Genomic DNA, 17290 nt, shown 5'->3' with positions numbered 1-17290 from the left:
CCAATCTTTTGCATATCACCCAATCAAACGCAGGATAGGGAGGTCAGAATTTTAAAGAGTGCTCCCGGGCTGTGGGAACCCGGAAGTGGCAGGGCCTCAGGTGCCTCCTACAGAGATTTTAGACCCCGAAGCGGTGAGCTTTCCTGACGTTGTAGCTCCTGACAGGGACAAGGAGCCACCTTAAGCTTCCTGTTAGGACACCAGAGCTAAGGGAGGCGCTTACAAAGAGGGTCGGAGTCACCAAAACAGAAATCTCCCGGTTTTAGCTCGGGGTGGTGGCGCCCGGCTGTCATTCTAGCACTTAGGCTGCTGAGTTCAAGTCCAGCTTGAACTAGTAGTCAACTGTCAGTACAAAGCCAAGCTTGATAATAAGACACAGTCATATTTCGAAGATAAATAAGTACATTTATTTAACTCAGACTTCAGTTAAAGTAGTTCAATGCCTGAAAAGCCACTCTATAGATCCTGCCAGAGAGGTCTGGATTTTGTATAGAACTGTGTGCTACAGCGCCTGCTCTAGTGAGGTCTTGCATTTTCCTCATTAGACCAAAACCACGGATGGAAAGGAACCCCCCTGGTGGTACTGGTCCAGTCCACGTGCCACTGGGGCATATTGTGGCTAATGAAAAATGGCGCGGATCCCAACTGGCTCAGGAGTTGCAAGGTCAGTGGGCTGTCTTCTATCATACTCCTTTCTCCCCAGCACGTTAAAAGAGGGAGAGAGATACTGGATACGATGATGTTCTTTTGCAATCCCAGCACTCCTGAGACTGAAGCAGGAGAATCATTGAGTTAGAGACCAGCCTGGGCTACATAGCAAGTTCAAGGCCAGCTTGGGCTATGAGAGCTTGTCTCAAAATGATTACATAGACTAAAATAAAAGTAGACTGTTAAGAGAACTGGCTAGTCTTGCAAAAGATCCTGGTTTGATTCCCAGCACCCACATGGTGGCTCAGGGAATCAGACTCCCCCTCTTTTGGCCTTTGGAGACAGTAGGCTCGAACATGTGTCATAGACATATGCAAGCAAAACATACATATAAATCTTTGGGTTTTATTTTATTTTATTAAAAAGGAGGCTTAGGCCAGGTGGTGGTGGGTCACACCTTTAATTCCACACTTGGGAGACAGAGGCAAGAGGATCTTTGAGTTCAAGGCTGACCTGATCTACAGAGTGAGTTCTAGAATAACCAGGGCTACACAGAGAAACCCTATCTCAAACCAACAAAAAGAGGGGTGGGGGCTAAAGATGGCTAGATCCCCACCATCTCCACTGGGCTGCTCATTAGTGCCTGTAATTCCAATTCCAGAGGATTTGATGGCCTCTCATGGCCTCTTAGGACTCATGCGTGCACACACACACAAACACACACATTTTTAAAAGGAATCTTCACACAAAATATACATTTTAACTGGAACTAAAATTCCAGCCTCGTTATCTGGATTTTCTAAAAAGCACATTTTCTTGCGTTTTTTTTTTTTTTTTTTAGGAAAAGTTAGACTCATTTTTGAGGAGGGTCTGGCATCGACAGATTTTTACCTGTCTAGCAAATCCTGCATTCTCTATATCACTGAAGCAGATCTGGTGGCTGGACATGGTTACAAAAAAAGACTTGCTCGCTTTAGAAATGTAAGTACCAAATTAGAGGCGCTAAAATCTAGCATCTTCTTGTCTCCCCATCGCCCCTCTCATCAACTGTCCCAAGCGCTGAGTGATAGCTCTCTGAACCTCAAAAAAGGAGCTATGTTACCGGATCTTACTCTTTTCTTTTGAAGTCTGCACATCTTCAAGGGATCGTAATAGTTGAGAAAACCCAGATGAGTGAACAGTACTTCCCAGCAGCCCAGAAGTTTACTGTGCTAGACCTCGGGATGGTGCTGCTTCCAGTAGCCAGCCAGTCAGAAGCATCCTGCCTCATCTTCCAGTTGGTAAGTATCAGACTTCTTTATAATATCCCATCCAGAAGATGCTCAATTTGCCTCAAATCCTGACTTACCAAAGCTGCCTTTATTATAATGGTGTTGGTTTCTCAAAATAATTTTTTTTTAAATTTTGTTTCAGTTGTTTTCTGAGAAAGATTTTTTTTCTACGTAGACCAGGCTGGCCTCAAACTCACAGAGATCCTCCTACCCTGGACTCCCAAGTGCTGGGATTAAAGGTGTGAGATATATCACACCTGACTTCAAAATAAATTTTGACACTGGGTCTCGAGTAGCTGAGCTCGCCGGTATGTGTCACCACACTGGGCTTTAGGCAGTGCTAGAGGTTGAACCCAGGGCTTACCGCGTGCCAGGCAAACACTCTGCCAACCAGTGACACCTCTATCTGGTTTATTGAAACTTTTGCAAGTATGACTTACTAGTGTGTAATGAAAGATCTAGGTCAGAGCTTTGATTTTGGCCTCCAGACTGCACCGAGGCTGTCACCAGCATCCTGCATCGTACTAGGCAAAATGGCACCTGGCAGCCCCACGGCCCTATTTGCACATGCCATTGTTTAAGTAGCAGCATTTCTTTGCTTTTTGTGCCCCCCTCCACCTCCTCCCATAGGGCCTGTGTAGCCCAGGCTGTCCTTGAACTCCTGATCCTCCTGCTTCTATTTCCCAAGTCCTTGGGGTCACAAGCATTTCTGACACCACGCCTAAGCTTCAGTACCTCCGTGTATAGGCTTAATGCATTCCGCTCCTTACAACAAATAAACAAACCACTAAAAACAAAAATTCTGAGGCTGGGGGATGGCCCAATGGTTAAAACACTTACTACACAAGAATGAGGACCTGAGTTTGACACCCCACCCCCACCCCATCTGAAAATGCTGGACCTAACAACACACACCTGTAGTTCTACCCCCGGGGAGAGAGACAGGCAGATGCCTGTGGCTTGCCAGCCAGCCAGCCAGCCTCGCCTGATCAGCCAGCTACAGGCAAAGGAGAGACCCTGTTCTAAACCACATGGTGCATGGAGCCTGAGGAACACGAAAGGTCTCCATATACACGCAAACGTGTATTCCTATGTGAATCCACATACCTCGCAAAAACAAACAGCGCTGGCTTCCCTTCCCTTGCTCTGTTCCCGAGTTTCCAGGCTGATGCTCTTTATACTTTCCTGGGGAGTTTGCTCTTCTATCCCAGCCTCACTGTGTAATGAGGGTGGCTTGGAACTTACTTTGTAGCCCAGGCTGACTTCAAGCTTGCAACGCTTCCCGAGTGCTGGGAGTATAGGTGCTATGGGAAATGCCCAGTGCTCCTGGGAAATGTTTTAAAAACGGTGTCATGGGCTGGCAAGCTGTGCAGTGGGTAAAGGCATCTGCCACCTCTGGTTCTGAGTTCAATCCCTAGATCCTATGGAAGAAGAGATTCTCTTCCCACAAATTGTCTACTGACCTCTACACGTATACTGGGGTACATATATGTCTTCCAGAAATAATGTAAACTATCATTTCTACCCACGAAAAACCCCAATTAAAGCTCACAGAAGTCAAATAAATAAAATGTATAATTAGTGTTGGGAGGCAAGTTCATGGAACACACTTACAGTTCCAGCCCCTGAGGACGAGGAGGATCATAACTTTGAGGCTGTCCTGGCACACACACACACACACACACACACACACACACACACACACACACACAAAACTTAGAAGTTGACCACTTAAGACTAGTTCAATTCCCAGCACTAGAAAGAAAAGTCATACCTGAGGCTTACCTCTGACCAGGATGGGGCGTGAGTATTTTTGGTATGTGAGTTATTGTGTTATTAGGGTGGTTTTTTTAATATTATATGTGAGTTATGTATATGGACACATGGTATACTTGTAGAAGTCAGAGGACAATTTTATGGGGTCACTTGTCTCTTTCCACCATTGCTTGGATTCCAGGGATCAAACTCAGGTCAGCAGGCTTGGGCAGCAAGCGCCTTTTCCTGCTGGGCCACCTTATAGGCCCCTGGGTTACTGCTGTTAAGTGGACGAGCATCTAGAGCTGAGAACCAAATTGGAAATACAAGCAGGCTCATGGTTTCCAGATTCCTCTCCAGTCATCTGCCTATAGAGTTGTCTGCCCAAGTGTAGCTGCCGTAGCTGAAGAGTCCATTTCCCTTTGAGAGCTTTCTGGGGTGCTAGCAGGGGCATCAAGCCGCTCTCACTCTTGACTAAAGAATGGTCCTCAGTTAGAGATGTTTGTCCATCAGAGCACTTTGATCAGCGGAGTGCCAGGTGGCACAGTCAGATTGCCCTCACACCCCTGGTATCTCCCAGTTTGTTGTTTGAGACAGGGTCTCGCTATATAGTCCTGGCTGGCCTAGAGCTCACAATGTAGACCAGGCTGGCCCTGAATTCAACAAGCTATGTTTGCCTTTACTTTTGTTTTTCAATCTACTGTCTGTCTCTATATGTGTGCACGAGCATGTATGAAGTGTGTGTGTGTGTGTGTGAGAAAGATGCATGGTATGTGTGTGGAGATCAGAAGACTACTTTTGGGAATCAGTTCTCTAACTCCTCCTTCATATGGGAACGGAACGTAAATCTCCAAGCTTGCACACCGAGCACCGTGCCCTGCTGAGCCGTCTCACACAAGATTCTTGTTTGTTTGAAGAACTGGGTACTGGGTCTTTGTGTATGCTAGGCAAGTACTGTATTACTAAGCTATAGTCCCAGCTCACTTCTGCCTCCCCACTGTGCTGGGACTGAAGATATATACCACCACATCAGTCTTCTTGAACTAGTTCTGAATAGATCATAAACATGTAAATTCTTCATGTTTTTGATTAGTTTTACCCTAAATATTCCTAAAACTCAGTTTTTATGAATTCTTTTTTTTAATCCTTTGCACCGTCATATGGTCTTCATTTAAATAATTTCACCAACATCTAAGCATTTATAATTCTGGCGTATGAAAACTCGTAAGCTGAGCTACATGGAACAACTGTTCTACAGGGCTAGGGAAGTGACACAGTAAGCAAGCGCTGGTCACACATATGGGGTCCAAAGCTCATGGACAAGGCCCGCTGGGGAGGTGAAGACAACAAGATCTTTGGAGCTCACTGGCCTTTCTAGCCACCTTGCTGAGCTCTGGGTTTAGTAAGAGACCCTGCCCTCTCCCCGAAATAAGGTGGAGAGTAATAGAGGAAGACACCCAATGCCAACCTCTGGTCCCCCACACCGGCATGCACACGTGCACTGCAGCACGCATGTGTACATGCATAAACTACACACACACACACACACACACACACACACACTCTTTTACAAAAACTACCTGTCCACCAGAGGGCGCTCACATCCTTTTCCTTTAATTTTCACATTCAGGTTCAAGAGCAAACCAGAGAGCCCAGCAAGAACCCTTTCCTCAGGAAAAAGCGCTCCATGCTCTCTGAGTCCTCCCTTGTTCAAACTGTGCAGCAGATCCCGGGGGTTGGTAAGGTTAAGGCCCCCCTTCTGCTCCAGAAGTTTCCAAGCATCCAGCAACTAAGTAACGCTTCCACCCAAGAACTGGAGGAAGTCGTGGGACGCACAGTAGCACAGCAAATCCACACCTTCTTCACCCAGCCTAAGCGACAGCAGTCCTGGCACTGACTTTGCTGTCAGACTACAAACTACAGCATCTGGTTTTCATATTTAAAAAGGAAGAAAAGTTCTCTCAGTGGCAACAGGCTAAAGACAAGGAGAGGACGATGAGTCTCACAGAATCACCCTGCCTCATTGTCTGTCTGGGCAGCAACCTGGTGGGGCTTGGGGGCCTCGGGTGACACTGCCTACTTTGTGCTAAGATGAAGAGGATCCCATAGGGATCTTCCAGAGACTCATTCTCAGCAGCAGCCAGCTTGAGCGGATTTGCACAAAGCACTTTGCCCTGCCTCTGTCACTGAGAGGTCCTGGGAGGGGAGGGTCCAGCACTGAGCAGGGTGTGCCCCTGTTCCCAGTGTCAGGGCCACAGCTCAGGTCTTCTCTGCACATGTCAGGTACCTGTGCTCTGGAGTTTCTGCCAGTGTCAACAAAACGTCTTTCCTACTTCATAACCCCTTCCTCCCTTCTCAACACAAGAAAACTATTTTGGTTTTTTTTGGAGGATGTAGAAGACATATTTAGGATAAAATAAAAGCAAAAAAAAAAAAAAACTAACTCAAACAATGAACATGACTTTATTTAAATATTTATACAAACAGCCCCAGGGACAGCGGGCACGCTTTCCTTAAGGCGTTTGTGTTCTTGAGATATTGCACAATAGAAAAATATTTAAATCCTTGTTACTTCTCTAACTAAGATCCACAGGCTATATCATTAAGCACATCGCTTAAACTGTGTCAACCATGACTCTGAAAAGCAGTCACAGTGTCATCCAACCTTTAGCCCCAAAGTCGAGTTGACAGATACAAAGTCAAGTAGAGGTTTCAACTTGAGTAAGTTTACGTCCTTAACTTGTAAACTGCAAAACTACTATTTAAACCAAGACTCTTTTTTTTTTTTTTTTTTTTTTTGGTTCTTTTTTTCGGAGCTGGGGACCGAACCCAGGGCCTTGCGCTTCCTAGGTAAGCGCTCTACCACTGAGCTAAATCCCCAGCCCCTAAACCAAGACTCTTAAAATACATAGTTACATACTTCCTACTTTAAACAAAGGGAGCAACGTTTTGAGTATCAAACAGCATATTATCTACCCTGTAGACAGCATCTCCTAACACTGCCACTGTGTTAGCTAATGGTCAGTATGATAAACTGAGGGAAGCTGGTCCCGGAGTAAGGAAAGGCAAAATTGGCACTAGACTTTAACTGGGAAAGAGCAGTCAGATTATGCAGGAATGACAGAAAATGTCACCATTTTCATCTCATGAATTCCCAAGTACTTAAAGCAGCCAGTTTTGGTTTTGTTTGTTTGAGACAGAGTCTCTGTGTAGGCCCGGCTGTCCTGGAACTCACTATGTAGACCAGGCTAGCCTCAAACTCACAGAAATCTTCCAAGCAGTCTGGTTTTAATAACATCTCTAACCTGCCTCCATTCAAGAGTCACTTGAACTTGAGGTTAAGAGAGATCACTATTATCCAACTCTAAACACTCAGATGTAATACCAAGTAGGTGGTCCCAATTCATCTCTCACCATGCCTGAATATCAAAATCATAGCCATTAAAAACAGCTGTAGCAGCTGCTGGGTGGTGGTGGCACACACCTTTAATCCCAGCACTCGGGTGGCAGAGGCAGGTGGATCTGGGAGTTCGAGGCTAGCCTAGTCTACAGGGCAACTTCTCGGACGGGCAGGGCTACACAGAGAAAACTGGGAAAACCACAAACCAGCTAAGACATCCAGGCTCTTCTATGCCCTACTTTAGAGAATAAATAACCGTAGCAGTGTGAAGATCCCCGTGCGGCTGGGTCTCCCACCAGTTTCTAGAGCTCTCTTTCACGTTCACAACAAGCACATCAGACAAAGTTTACACTCTGAGAAGATGGAGTTGGAAAACATTCCCATCACGGCATGGGTGGTTGGAGAGCCATGGTGGGCGCAGAGTGACCTGTTCCGTCCGGCTCCTCCCTTCAGTACAGAGAGCTGTCGGAATTGAGCAGGCTGAAGGGAGTTGGGAGCTTCTTCTTGTTTTGCGGCCTTGCCAGGCCAACATTGGGGAGGCACAGCGTGCTGGCCGACTTCTGTCTGTTTTTACTGGTGCTCCAACTCAAGAAGGAGGGCTTTTTTGAGATCTTCTTGGTCTTGTCAGCTTTGTCGTCATCGTCCATGGACAAGCATATCATGGAGTACGTTTTCTGCATCCCCACGGAGTAGGTGGCACACTTATTATGCTGTTTGTGGGGAAGGAAGGAGGACAGTGTGAGGCATTACTAGACAGTAACGATGGGCAAGTCTGAGACTCAGGGTGGTCCAGGTGGAGTTGGGGAGGAAGAAGCAGGAGGATTAGAACTTCAAGACCAGTCTAGGCTACTCAGTGAGTTAGAGGCCGGCCTGAGTCACAGCAGATGGTGTACTAAGAACCGAAAAGTTTGAGGCTCACACTGTACACTGACATCTTTTCTGAAGTAGGGGTGATAGAGAGCTGGTGGGATGCCCTAGTGGGTAAAGGTGCTTGGTACAAAGCCCGGTGACCCGAATACCATCCTCTGAAACCTACCTATTGGAAAGAAAAAAATGGCACCCACAAGTCATCCTGTGACCTCTGCATGCATACTGTGGTATGCTCACACAAATGTAAAAAAAAAAAATCAGGCTGATAAAATCTAAAACTTGAGTGACTAGACTGATGCTCTTATTATGCCCTGAAAAGCTAGGTCAGAGGGAAGGTGGCTCAGTAGTAAAGGCATCCATGGATGGAGAAGTGACTGACTCCTACAAGTTGTCCTCTGACCTCCACTTGTGCTCCATGGAACACACGTCCAATAAATAAGTCAAACTCTGTAAAGCACAGACAGCCACAGTGTGCGCTACACATCTTAGCACTGAGGAGGCTGAGGGAGGGGGACCGGGAGTGATTGGATTTTTAATACAGGGAACAATAAAAGAAGGATATTTATGGTGAATCCCCTTATGAGCTGGCTAGTTTCATGTCAACTTGACCTAGGCTGGAGTCACTGAAGAGGGAACCTCGGTTTGAGAAGATACCTCCGTAAGATCAGACTGCAGGCAAGTCTACAGACAGGGCATTCTCTTAATTAGGATCGACAGGGGAGGACCCAGCCCAGGGTGGGTGGTGCAGTCCCTGGTCTGAGGTCCTGAGGTCTGGAAGAAAGCAGGCTGAGAAAGGAAGCCAGGGGGAGCAAGCCAGGAAGCAGCACCCCTCCATGGCCTCTACATCAGCTCCTGCCTCCAAGTTCCTTTCCTATTTAAGATCCTGTCTTGCCGTCCTTTGATGATGGACAGCGCTGTGGAAGTGTGAGTCAGACCAGCCCTTTCCTCCCCGAGCTGCTTTGGTCCTGGTGTTGGAGTTCCACCCCTCGGCCCTCACAGGTTTGATGATGGACAGCGCTGTGGAAGCGTGAGCCAGAGAAACCCTTTCCTCCCCAAACTGCTCTTTGGTCCTGGTGTTTTATTTCAGCCATAGTAACCCTAACTAGGACACCTGAGAATCTGGTGATTTGGGGTCAAGACTCCCTTCCAAAGACTCTATCAGGGCATACGATCATTAAAAACAATGAAACCAAATTCTCGAACCAGATTCCAGGGCTCTGAGCACCTCCCGCTCTTCACCTGCTTTGAGCCTGCCTTCTACCATGGTAACAGCTTTCTCATAAACGCTGTCAATTCTTTTCTTCACCCTTCTGGCAGGACGTCAGCTCCAGCTAAGGTCCACCACGTGCCTCCCTGCCTCCCCTACAGCCATCCTTCAAACAGCTCGTCTAAAGCTTAGGGACATGTCCCCAACAGACTGGCTTCCCTGACCCCAGGGCTCAGAATGACCTTTGACCTGGTATGCCTGTCTTCCCCTGGTCCCACCAGCCCTTTGCTCCTAGATGGCTCTTATAATCCTCTCTGTTCGCCTCCGACTACTCAACACATATATCCTCCAGAGAACCCTGCCCTACAAGCCCTATGATGGCCTCAAAGAACAGGCCCCACGCTGCCTGGATTCCACTCTCCCTCCTCCAGGTACCAGCCCACACCCTGCATTCCTGTCTCACGGCATTCTTCGCAGACACAGCTCCATCTGCTATCCATGCCTGTCCACGTGCACACACCCCCACATTCTTTGAGAAGCTTTGCTGACAATTTCCCATCCCAGGACCACTCCAGGCTCTGCCCCCTTCTCAGGTCTTCCCTTCTTCTGTAGTTTGTAATGATGTGCTCCCTGCCCGAGTCCCCAAGCCTTCCTGCCCCGTGTCTGAGACTTTCAGGGCATGTCTGGCAACCACTGCATGGTCTAACTCTGAAAATCTATCCCCAAGGCCACCCAGGCCCAGAGAGGGTATTAACTAGCTGAAGTCGCACAGCTTGTTGGCAGTCGGGGCCTGACTCCAGCTCTACATTCCAAAGCATGGATTCTTCCCTGTGTTAGCAGTTCCCAAATGTGCTTCAGGGAGGAGTAGGATTCCCAGCACTCAAAACAAAGAGTTGCAAGTAAACGATCCGGGTGGGAACAGCCCTTCACATGTTCTCACCACTCTGATGTTTTTCCATCACTGGGAAGGAACCCAGGACATGTTGAGCGAGCATTATATTCTAAGCCGCCTGCCCAGCACTCTCCATTTAACTTTGTTTTGCAGGAGAGTCGATTAAAAACAACGTTCAGGGGCTGGAGAGGAGGAGAGGAGGCTCAGCACGCCTGCTGCTCCCCCAGAGGACCTGAGCTCAGTTCCCAGCACCCATGTCAGAAGGCACATAACCAGCTGTGATCTAGCTCTAAGGGACCTGCCACCTCTAACACCGGGGCACCTGTGCTCGCTCACGGGTGCATACACACGGATACACGCCTACTTGTAATCAGAATAACCAGAAACCTTTTCAAAGCAAACAGTGGCCAAGTGTCATTGTCTAAAGTCTTCCTTGGCTACAAAGAATGACCATAACAATCATGGGTACAGAATTTGGGAGATGGCTCCTCTTCCAGAGGTCCTGAGTTCAATTCCCAGCAACCACATGGTGGCTCACAACCATCTTTAAAGGATCTGATGCCATCTGGCATGTAGGCGTGCGTGCAGACTGAGCACTCCTATATTTAAAAATACATAAGTAAATATTAAAAATGCTCATGGAGGGGGCTGGAGAGATGGCTCAGCGGTTAAGAGCACTGACTGCTCTTCCTGAGGTCCTGAGTTCAAATCCCAGCAACCACATGGTGACTCACAATCACCTGTAATGAGATCTGATGCCCTCTTCTGGTGTGTCTGAAGACAGTTATAGTGTACTTACACATAAAATAAATAAATAAATAATTAAAAAAAATGCTCATGGATATCGTTATCATACCTATTATACAAACAATACAATAGTGTCCTGTTGTATGGGCTTTACCTACACTAACTCACTGTGGCCCACTAAGACCCTAGGATACAGTTCCTCTCTCCCCACTATCTTGAGCCTCAGAGCTATTCTTGGACTCGCCCAAGGTCCATGACTGGTGAGAGCCAGGATTCAAATCCAGCCAGACTATGTGCTGAGCGACCACTTTTAAAGACATGCCCTGCTGGCCTGGCTTAAAGGCAGGGCAGAACACTGATAAATAAAATAAACCTTTTAATCAGTCATGGGGGCACAGCAAGCCCTGTGGGGTCAAGACCATGGACAGCTGTCCACTTAAACGCTTCTCAGACAAACTTCTGTTCCTGCCAGTCACTCGGTTGCTGTCCAGAAACACCACGGATGCTGTGTCTGGGACCCCAGCCCACAGCATTCTCCATGGTTTCCCAGTGTTCTGTGAGCCTAAACTGCCTCATCTTCTTGTCTTTATTTATTTTTTTGCTCTTTCAAGGCTGCCCTCACTTTAGGAGGCTGTGAAAACTTTGTTACTGTTACCCAGCTGGCAGAAATGAATGTTCCCAGACAAATCTTGGAGGTTCTATCTGTTGATCTACCAAGATGTGGGATCAAATAGGCCAGTTCCAGCTGCTATGCCTCCCCCACCATAATGGACCATGGCTCCTGAAGCCATGAGCTACGACAAATATCTCCTCTCTTAAGTTGCTTATTTCTGTCCTTTAGTCACAGTGACAGGAAGTTAACTAATACAGCTCCCAGATGCTGCATATGATCACATACCCACCCCCTACCCCACTCCCCACCCCCATACATGTGTGTGAGCGCATGAGGCAGACTACACTGCTTGACCAGATAGCCACATCCAGGCAGCAGAGAGCCTTCTAAAACAAACATTGGACTATGTCAGCACCCTTCTGTGAAGACCCAATAGCTTCCAACCTCCACCCTGCCAACAAGCCCCGCCCCACTTCCTGTAATCCACTCGGCATGTCATGCCTACCTAAAGGTCTTCCTCTGTCCCTCTGGCACAGTCTGTGTTCCTGTCAGTGCCATGTTCAGCATACCCTTAGTTTCTTTTTCTTTTTAACCATTACTTTATTTTATGTTATTTTGTGTATGAGTGTGTGCAAGGTCCAAGGAGACCAAAAGAGGGCGCCAGATACAGCATTGAGCTGCTGTGTGGGTACTGGAGACTGAACCCGGGTCTTCTGTAAGAACAGCAAGAGATTCTTAGCAATTGAGCCAATCCTCCCCCGACACAGTATGCTTCTTCCTTCATGGCGCTCACACCTGAGTTCAAGCTCTGTCTGTCTTGTACCCACTGCTGGACACTGGACAATGTTAGTCTTCTTTTCAAAACCACATCTGTGCTTTGCTTTTTTTGTGCAAGTCTCACAGAGGACCTTGAGTCAACTGGGGAGAAACCCTGGGACCCTGGAAAGTTCAGCTTCTTCTTCTACACCATGGCCTCTCCTACCATGATGCCATCTACCTTACCACACAGCCAGAGCAATGGGGTCATTAAATCTGGATTTTCTTTCTTTTAAAAAAATATTCATTTTATGTATGAAATATATGAAAATATTCATTTTATGTATGTACACTATAGCTGTCTTCAGACCAGAAGAGGGCATTGGATCCCTTTACAGATGGTTGCGAGCCACCATGTGGTTGCTGGGAATTGAACTCAGGTCCTCTGGAAGAGCAGTCAGTGCTCTTAACTGCTGACCCATCTCTCCAGCCCTAGATCTGGATTTTCCACCTCCTACATTGTGAGCTGAACAAATCTCTTTGTTTCATAAGCCGTCTGCCTCAGGTCTCTTGTTACAGTAATGAAGAACTGACTAATATAGCTGCAAGCTGAGGCTCAGAGTATTGTGAATGAAAGTTGTTACAGTGTGAACAGTCTAAGATACATTGTTAAGTGTGGCAAACTGCAGAAAAGAATTGACACTTTGGTGTCAGTCACCTCCTTTCCCTGGGCAAACACTCAAAGGCTCTAACTTCACATATGAACTTACAGAAGCACCAAACACTTCCCAAGATCTCACTGGAAATGACTACCATGATCTCTTAGCCCTTCTATAGAAACTAATCATCTATCTGTCTGTCCATCTGTCTGTCTGTCTCTTTCCCTTCTTCCCTACCCCCATCACTCTGGCACAGGGTCTCACAGTGTATCCCACGCTGGCCTGGTCCTCACCATCCTGGGTGATAGAATTCCAGCTACGCAAAACGCTCAGCTTTACCTGATTTTTTTTTATTACATTACTCCTGTGATTACGCAGAATTTCATCAGAAAAACCAGTGAGCTAATTAGTCTGAGATTAAAAAAATTCAGTTTTCAGGTTATCTCTTTGACCCAGGGCAAGTACCTCCCAGGATGCTGTTCATAAGATACCAAGGGATGGCTTTAGATGCCTCTGCCATATTGCACAGGTGGGAGACAGGGGGCCTGACAACCCCAAGGGCCTCCCCCACCAGTAGCCTCCCCCACCCGTTCTCTGCCACCAGGGATGCTTGCGCTCACCATGGATGATGTGGAGTCCAGGAGGCTCACGACCTTCATCTCCACCTCTTCTCCCCCAAAGCTCTTCAGCAACTTCATAACCTCACTCACTGTCAGCCACTTGCAGTCCAAGCCTTGAATGGAGACGATATAATCTCCTTCCTTGGCCCCTGCAAGCTAAGAAGAAAGGTTTGAATGAACGTCAGACTAGGCATCACAGTCCAGAATGTGTCCCCAGACTCAGGGTGCAAGCAGCCACTGGTGTAAGTCTGTCTTTTGCTCTGCGTGTGTGTGTGTGTGTGTGTGTGTGTGTGTGTGTGTGTGTGTGTGGTATGGTGTGTGTGTGTGTGGTGTGTGTATATGGTGTGTGTGTGTGTGTGTGTTACACCCATGTGCTAATTGAGTGTTCCAGCTCTGAGCCCTACAATTGCATAAAGTTTACTTACAAGAAACAGAAATTCATCTGAGGGGTGGTGGTGGGTATGAAGCATCCAGAAGGACTTTCACCCACCCAGGAATCAGACCTTGGCCAAACCCCAAACTCCATCACCCACCCCGCTACTTGTGCCCAGGATGCTGACTCTGACTCCTCCCTGTTCCCCACTTACCGAAGCAGAGCAGTGAGGGTCCAGAAAGTGCACCTGGACTGGGGTATTCCCTCGTAAGGTGAAGCCCAAGTCCCCTTCCTCTACTCTGAAGTGAATGCCTCGAGGAGGTGACCATCTCTTGCTGGCCGAAAACACAGACAGGGGACCCTTGGGAAGAAGGGGTGATGAGGTGAGGCTTTGGAGGCTGAATTGCTATGCAGCCTAGGCTGGTCTCGAACACATGGATTCCAGGAATGCTCCTGCCTCTGTTCTTCAACCAGCTCCATTGTGTCTAATGTCACATGGGAGCAGTGTGTGCTCCTGCAGCCCTATGGGAGCAGTATTTACACTGTTTCTAACATAGCCAGTATATTTGAAACAAGATTACCTTACAGAGAGTCATTCATTCTCTCTCGTTACTGGGGCTTTGCACACACTAGGCAAGAATATTGTAACTGAATTATGCCCCTAAATCTACCGATAATCTTAATAGGGCCAGGCACAGTGACACAGGTTTTCAATCCCAGCCCTCAGGAGGCAGAGGAAAGAGAATCTCTACAAGTTCAAGGCCAGCCTGGATTACATAGTGAGGTGAAGATAATCAGGGCTACACAGAGAAACAGTCTCAAGACAAGACAAAACGAAACAAAACAAAACACAGCCAACCAACAACCCCCCAAACCAAGACAAAAATAATAAAATAAATACAGTAAAAGAGGTCCAAAAGTTAGTTCATGTAACTTATGAAGTAAGTAGTCTGTTAGCATTTTGTCTAAGCTCCGCCCACAGTTACCTGGCCACAGCTAGGGGTGCCCAACTCACTGTAAAAGGGGCTGCTTGCCCCTCCTCTCTCTCTTGTTCTCTCTTGCTCTTCCCTTCTTGCTTCCACTCTGTCCCCATCCCCTTCCCCCCTCTCTCTCCACGTGCTCATGGCCAGCCTCTACTCCTGTATTTCTCTCTCCTTCTCTGTCTCCCTCTCTCCCCCTCTCCCTCCCTCTCTCCCCTTCCCCCTCCTCTCTGCCTTTCTCTGACCCTACTAACCTCTTAACTTCCCTCCCCATGCCCTAAACAAACTCTATTCTATACTATATATACCGTCATGTGGCTGGTCCCTCAGTGGGAAGGGAAGCCTCAGCATGGGCCTGCCGAGCCACCCTCTTCCCCCACACCTCATCATACATCCACAAAACATATTCCCCACCCTCTTTGCCTTTTTATAAACACACCATGGTTGACTCACCAGCTTCTGAAAGAAGTCTGTCACTGTCACTTTCGAGAAGTCGGGGAAGGTTATTTTGACCTCTCGCTCAGTTTTGGCTAGAAAAGAAGATTAGAATTTGGGTAAGTACGTGTGCCACAGAAAGTCATTCCTGAAAACTTGGGTCTCAGACCTCCCTCCAAAGTCACTAACTGAGTCCCCTTGGCTTAAATACATAGGTAAGTAGTGTAGATGGCAAGCCCCTCAGACCTGGCCCAGGGAGACCACACTTTTTGCAAGGACCTTCCTATGAGCCTTAAACCATTTGGAGCGGGGACAGAGAAGAACAGACACAACTCTACCTTCCAGGAGCTTGTTTGTATTCAGTGGTTCTCAAACCTTCCCAAAGCTGCAACCCTTGAATACAATCCTTCATGTTGTGGTGAGCCCCAACCATTAAATTATTTTTGTTGCTAATTTATATATCTAGTCTTGTTACTGCTATGAATCATAAAGTAAATATCTGTGTTTCCCAATGATCTTAGGTAGTAACCCCTGTGAAAGGATTGTTTGACCCCAAAGCGGTCATGACCCACAGGTTGAGAACTGCTGTTCTAGCAGGAAGTCATAGTCACCTAGGCAGACTCTTCATTCACACAATAACCCCTCAGGTTTTAGATACTAACAGGATGCTGCTAGAGTGGAAGCCACCTTGTGAGCCACAGTTCTTCATTCTGCCATGGGTAGAGTAGAGTACAGTTCTGAATGGAATCCTTGGGAGACATTCATACTTCCACCAAATGTGGAGCTGCCTGGGACAAGAACTTGAACCCCTAAGCATTTCTCCTTGCCTGTATTTTGTCCTTGCTGGAGATCAAATGCAGGGCCTCACAAACTAGGAAGGGCACAGAGCCACGCCCCCAAGCCCTCATTGGAGGATCCTAGGCAGGTGCTTGACTAGAGCCACATCTGTAGGACTGTAAGGCACCCTGTCACTGAGCTGTACCCCAAGTACTTCTTCATCTCTAACGCAGGTAATGTTAGCACCATCTTCAGTGCTAGTACAGACGGGAGTATCGAGGCTGGCCGACCTCAGATGCTAATACTGAGATAGGAGAGCTGGAAGACGTCTCCTAGGTGTCAGAAACAGGGAGGGTGAGCTATTATAATATATATTTTTTTTGGCGTTCATCCAGTTTCTGGTTTACGACTCCCTCCCCACAGCAGACTACAGTAACTAAGACTTCTGTCCTCCCAGGCAATCCTAAAAGCTCGAATCTTTCTGTCTAGGATCTGGCCACAGAAACTCTAACAGATGTTGTCTGATAGCAGGTCATGAGATCTGCCCATTCCAAAGGGACCTGCCCCATCCCTTGGAGTGGTGAATGATGTGGAGGCTCCCACATGATCAGCTAGAACTGGTTTTCCTCTACATCCTCAAGAGGGTCCTGACTCAATTGGATTACCCTCATTCCCCAACTCTAATTTCTAGAAAGAAAAAAAAAAAAACCTCATTGTAAAGCAATCTAGTCAGTGAAGTCCTGCAGAGACATTTCCCAGCACAACAGTAACTGCCTGGCCACCTCAGCACTGCAGTGACACCTGGGAGATGTTTAGAAATGTTGGGGCCACAAAAAAGAGAGAGAATGAAGCCAGAAGTAGGAACAGGTACACGCTGGCTTCCAAGTTAGGAAGACAGAAGAGAAAGAAGGCAGCCAGTGTAGTCTTGAGAATCTGCAGGCCTCAGACTAACAAGAAAGGCTCCAGGCATGTCTGTGAGAGTGAGATCACTAAAGCCCAGAGCAGGCCTGAGACCCATAAGGAGGGGTATCCCCAAACTGAATCAGAAAAAGCCAGAGCCCAGGAAAAGGCTGGGAGGGTGAGCTGAGCAGGAAAACAAGCAGAGGGCAGAAAGAAGCAAATTTAGAAATAAGAAACAAGACTAAGAGAGAAGGAATCATAATGTACAGAAGAGGAGGCAGGGACCGAGAGGAGGCGGGGACTGAGAAAGACTGAGGCTGAGACACTCTGAGGTAAAGGTGGGAAGGAAAAGGTAAAGAGCAAGAGTCTCACCTCCTCATTAGGCCC

The 17290-nt window shown here is 47.4% G+C and overlaps 2 protein-coding genes across 8 annotated transcripts in view; one reads left to right on the top strand and one right to left on the bottom strand.

The window, feature by feature from the left end:
* The first annotated feature begins 81 nt into the window (after positions 1–81).
* Faap24 (FA core complex associated protein 24) lies at positions 82–6247 on the top strand. 3 transcript variants are annotated; one of them, XM_087584560.1, is made up of 5 exons: positions 82–133; positions 546–664; positions 1490–1629; positions 1776–1928; positions 5305–6113. In XM_087584560.1, the coding sequence occupies exons 2-5, from the start codon at positions 559–561 to the stop codon at positions 5569–5571; spliced, it is 666 nt and encodes a 221-aa protein (XP_087440686.1). In that variant the 5' UTR covers positions 82–133; positions 546–558; the 3' UTR covers positions 5572–6113.
* Rhpn2 (rhophilin, Rho GTPase binding protein 2) overlaps positions 6122–17290 on the bottom strand; it is a 60754-nt gene continuing 49585 nt past the window's right edge. Inside the window, exons 12-16 of one of the 5 annotated variants that reach the window (XR_015623531.1) lie at positions 15245–15321; positions 14026–14172; positions 13439–13594; positions 7233–7784; positions 6122–6927 (exon numbers count right to left, since the gene is read on the bottom strand). Coding sequence is in view for 1 of the 5 variants with exons in the window: in NM_001107505.2 (NP_001100975.1) it covers positions 7524–7784; positions 13439–13594; positions 14026–14172; positions 15245–15321 (641 nt within the window). In the remaining 4 variants the exon portion in view is untranslated. 5 annotated transcript variants of the gene reach the window in all.

The sequence above is a fragment of the Rattus norvegicus genome, chromosome 1 (assembly GCF_021556685.1).
Source record: "Rattus norvegicus strain SHRSP/BbbUtx chromosome 1, alternate assembly SHRSP_T2T, whole genome shotgun sequence".
NCBI classification, from domain to species: domain Eukaryota; kingdom Metazoa; phylum Chordata; class Mammalia; order Rodentia; family Muridae; genus Rattus; species Rattus norvegicus.
Note: the sequence above shows the minus strand (reverse complement) of the source record. Positions and strands in the feature narration are given on the sequence as shown.

Excerpts from the sequence above, each read along its gene's own strand:
- Faap24 (XM_087584560.1), top strand. The coding sequence starts at position 559 with ATGGAAAGGAACCCCCCTGGTGGTACTGGTCCAGTCCACGTGCCACTG. Across the intron at positions 665-1,489 it reads ACTGGCTCAGGAGTTGCAAG|GAAAAGTTAGACTCATTTTT; the intron begins GTCAGTGGGCTG and ends TTTTTTTTTTAG. Across the intron at positions 1,630-1,775 it reads GACTTGCTCGCTTTAGAAAT|TCTGCACATCTTCAAGGGAT; the intron begins GTAAGTACCAAA and ends TTTCTTTTGAAG.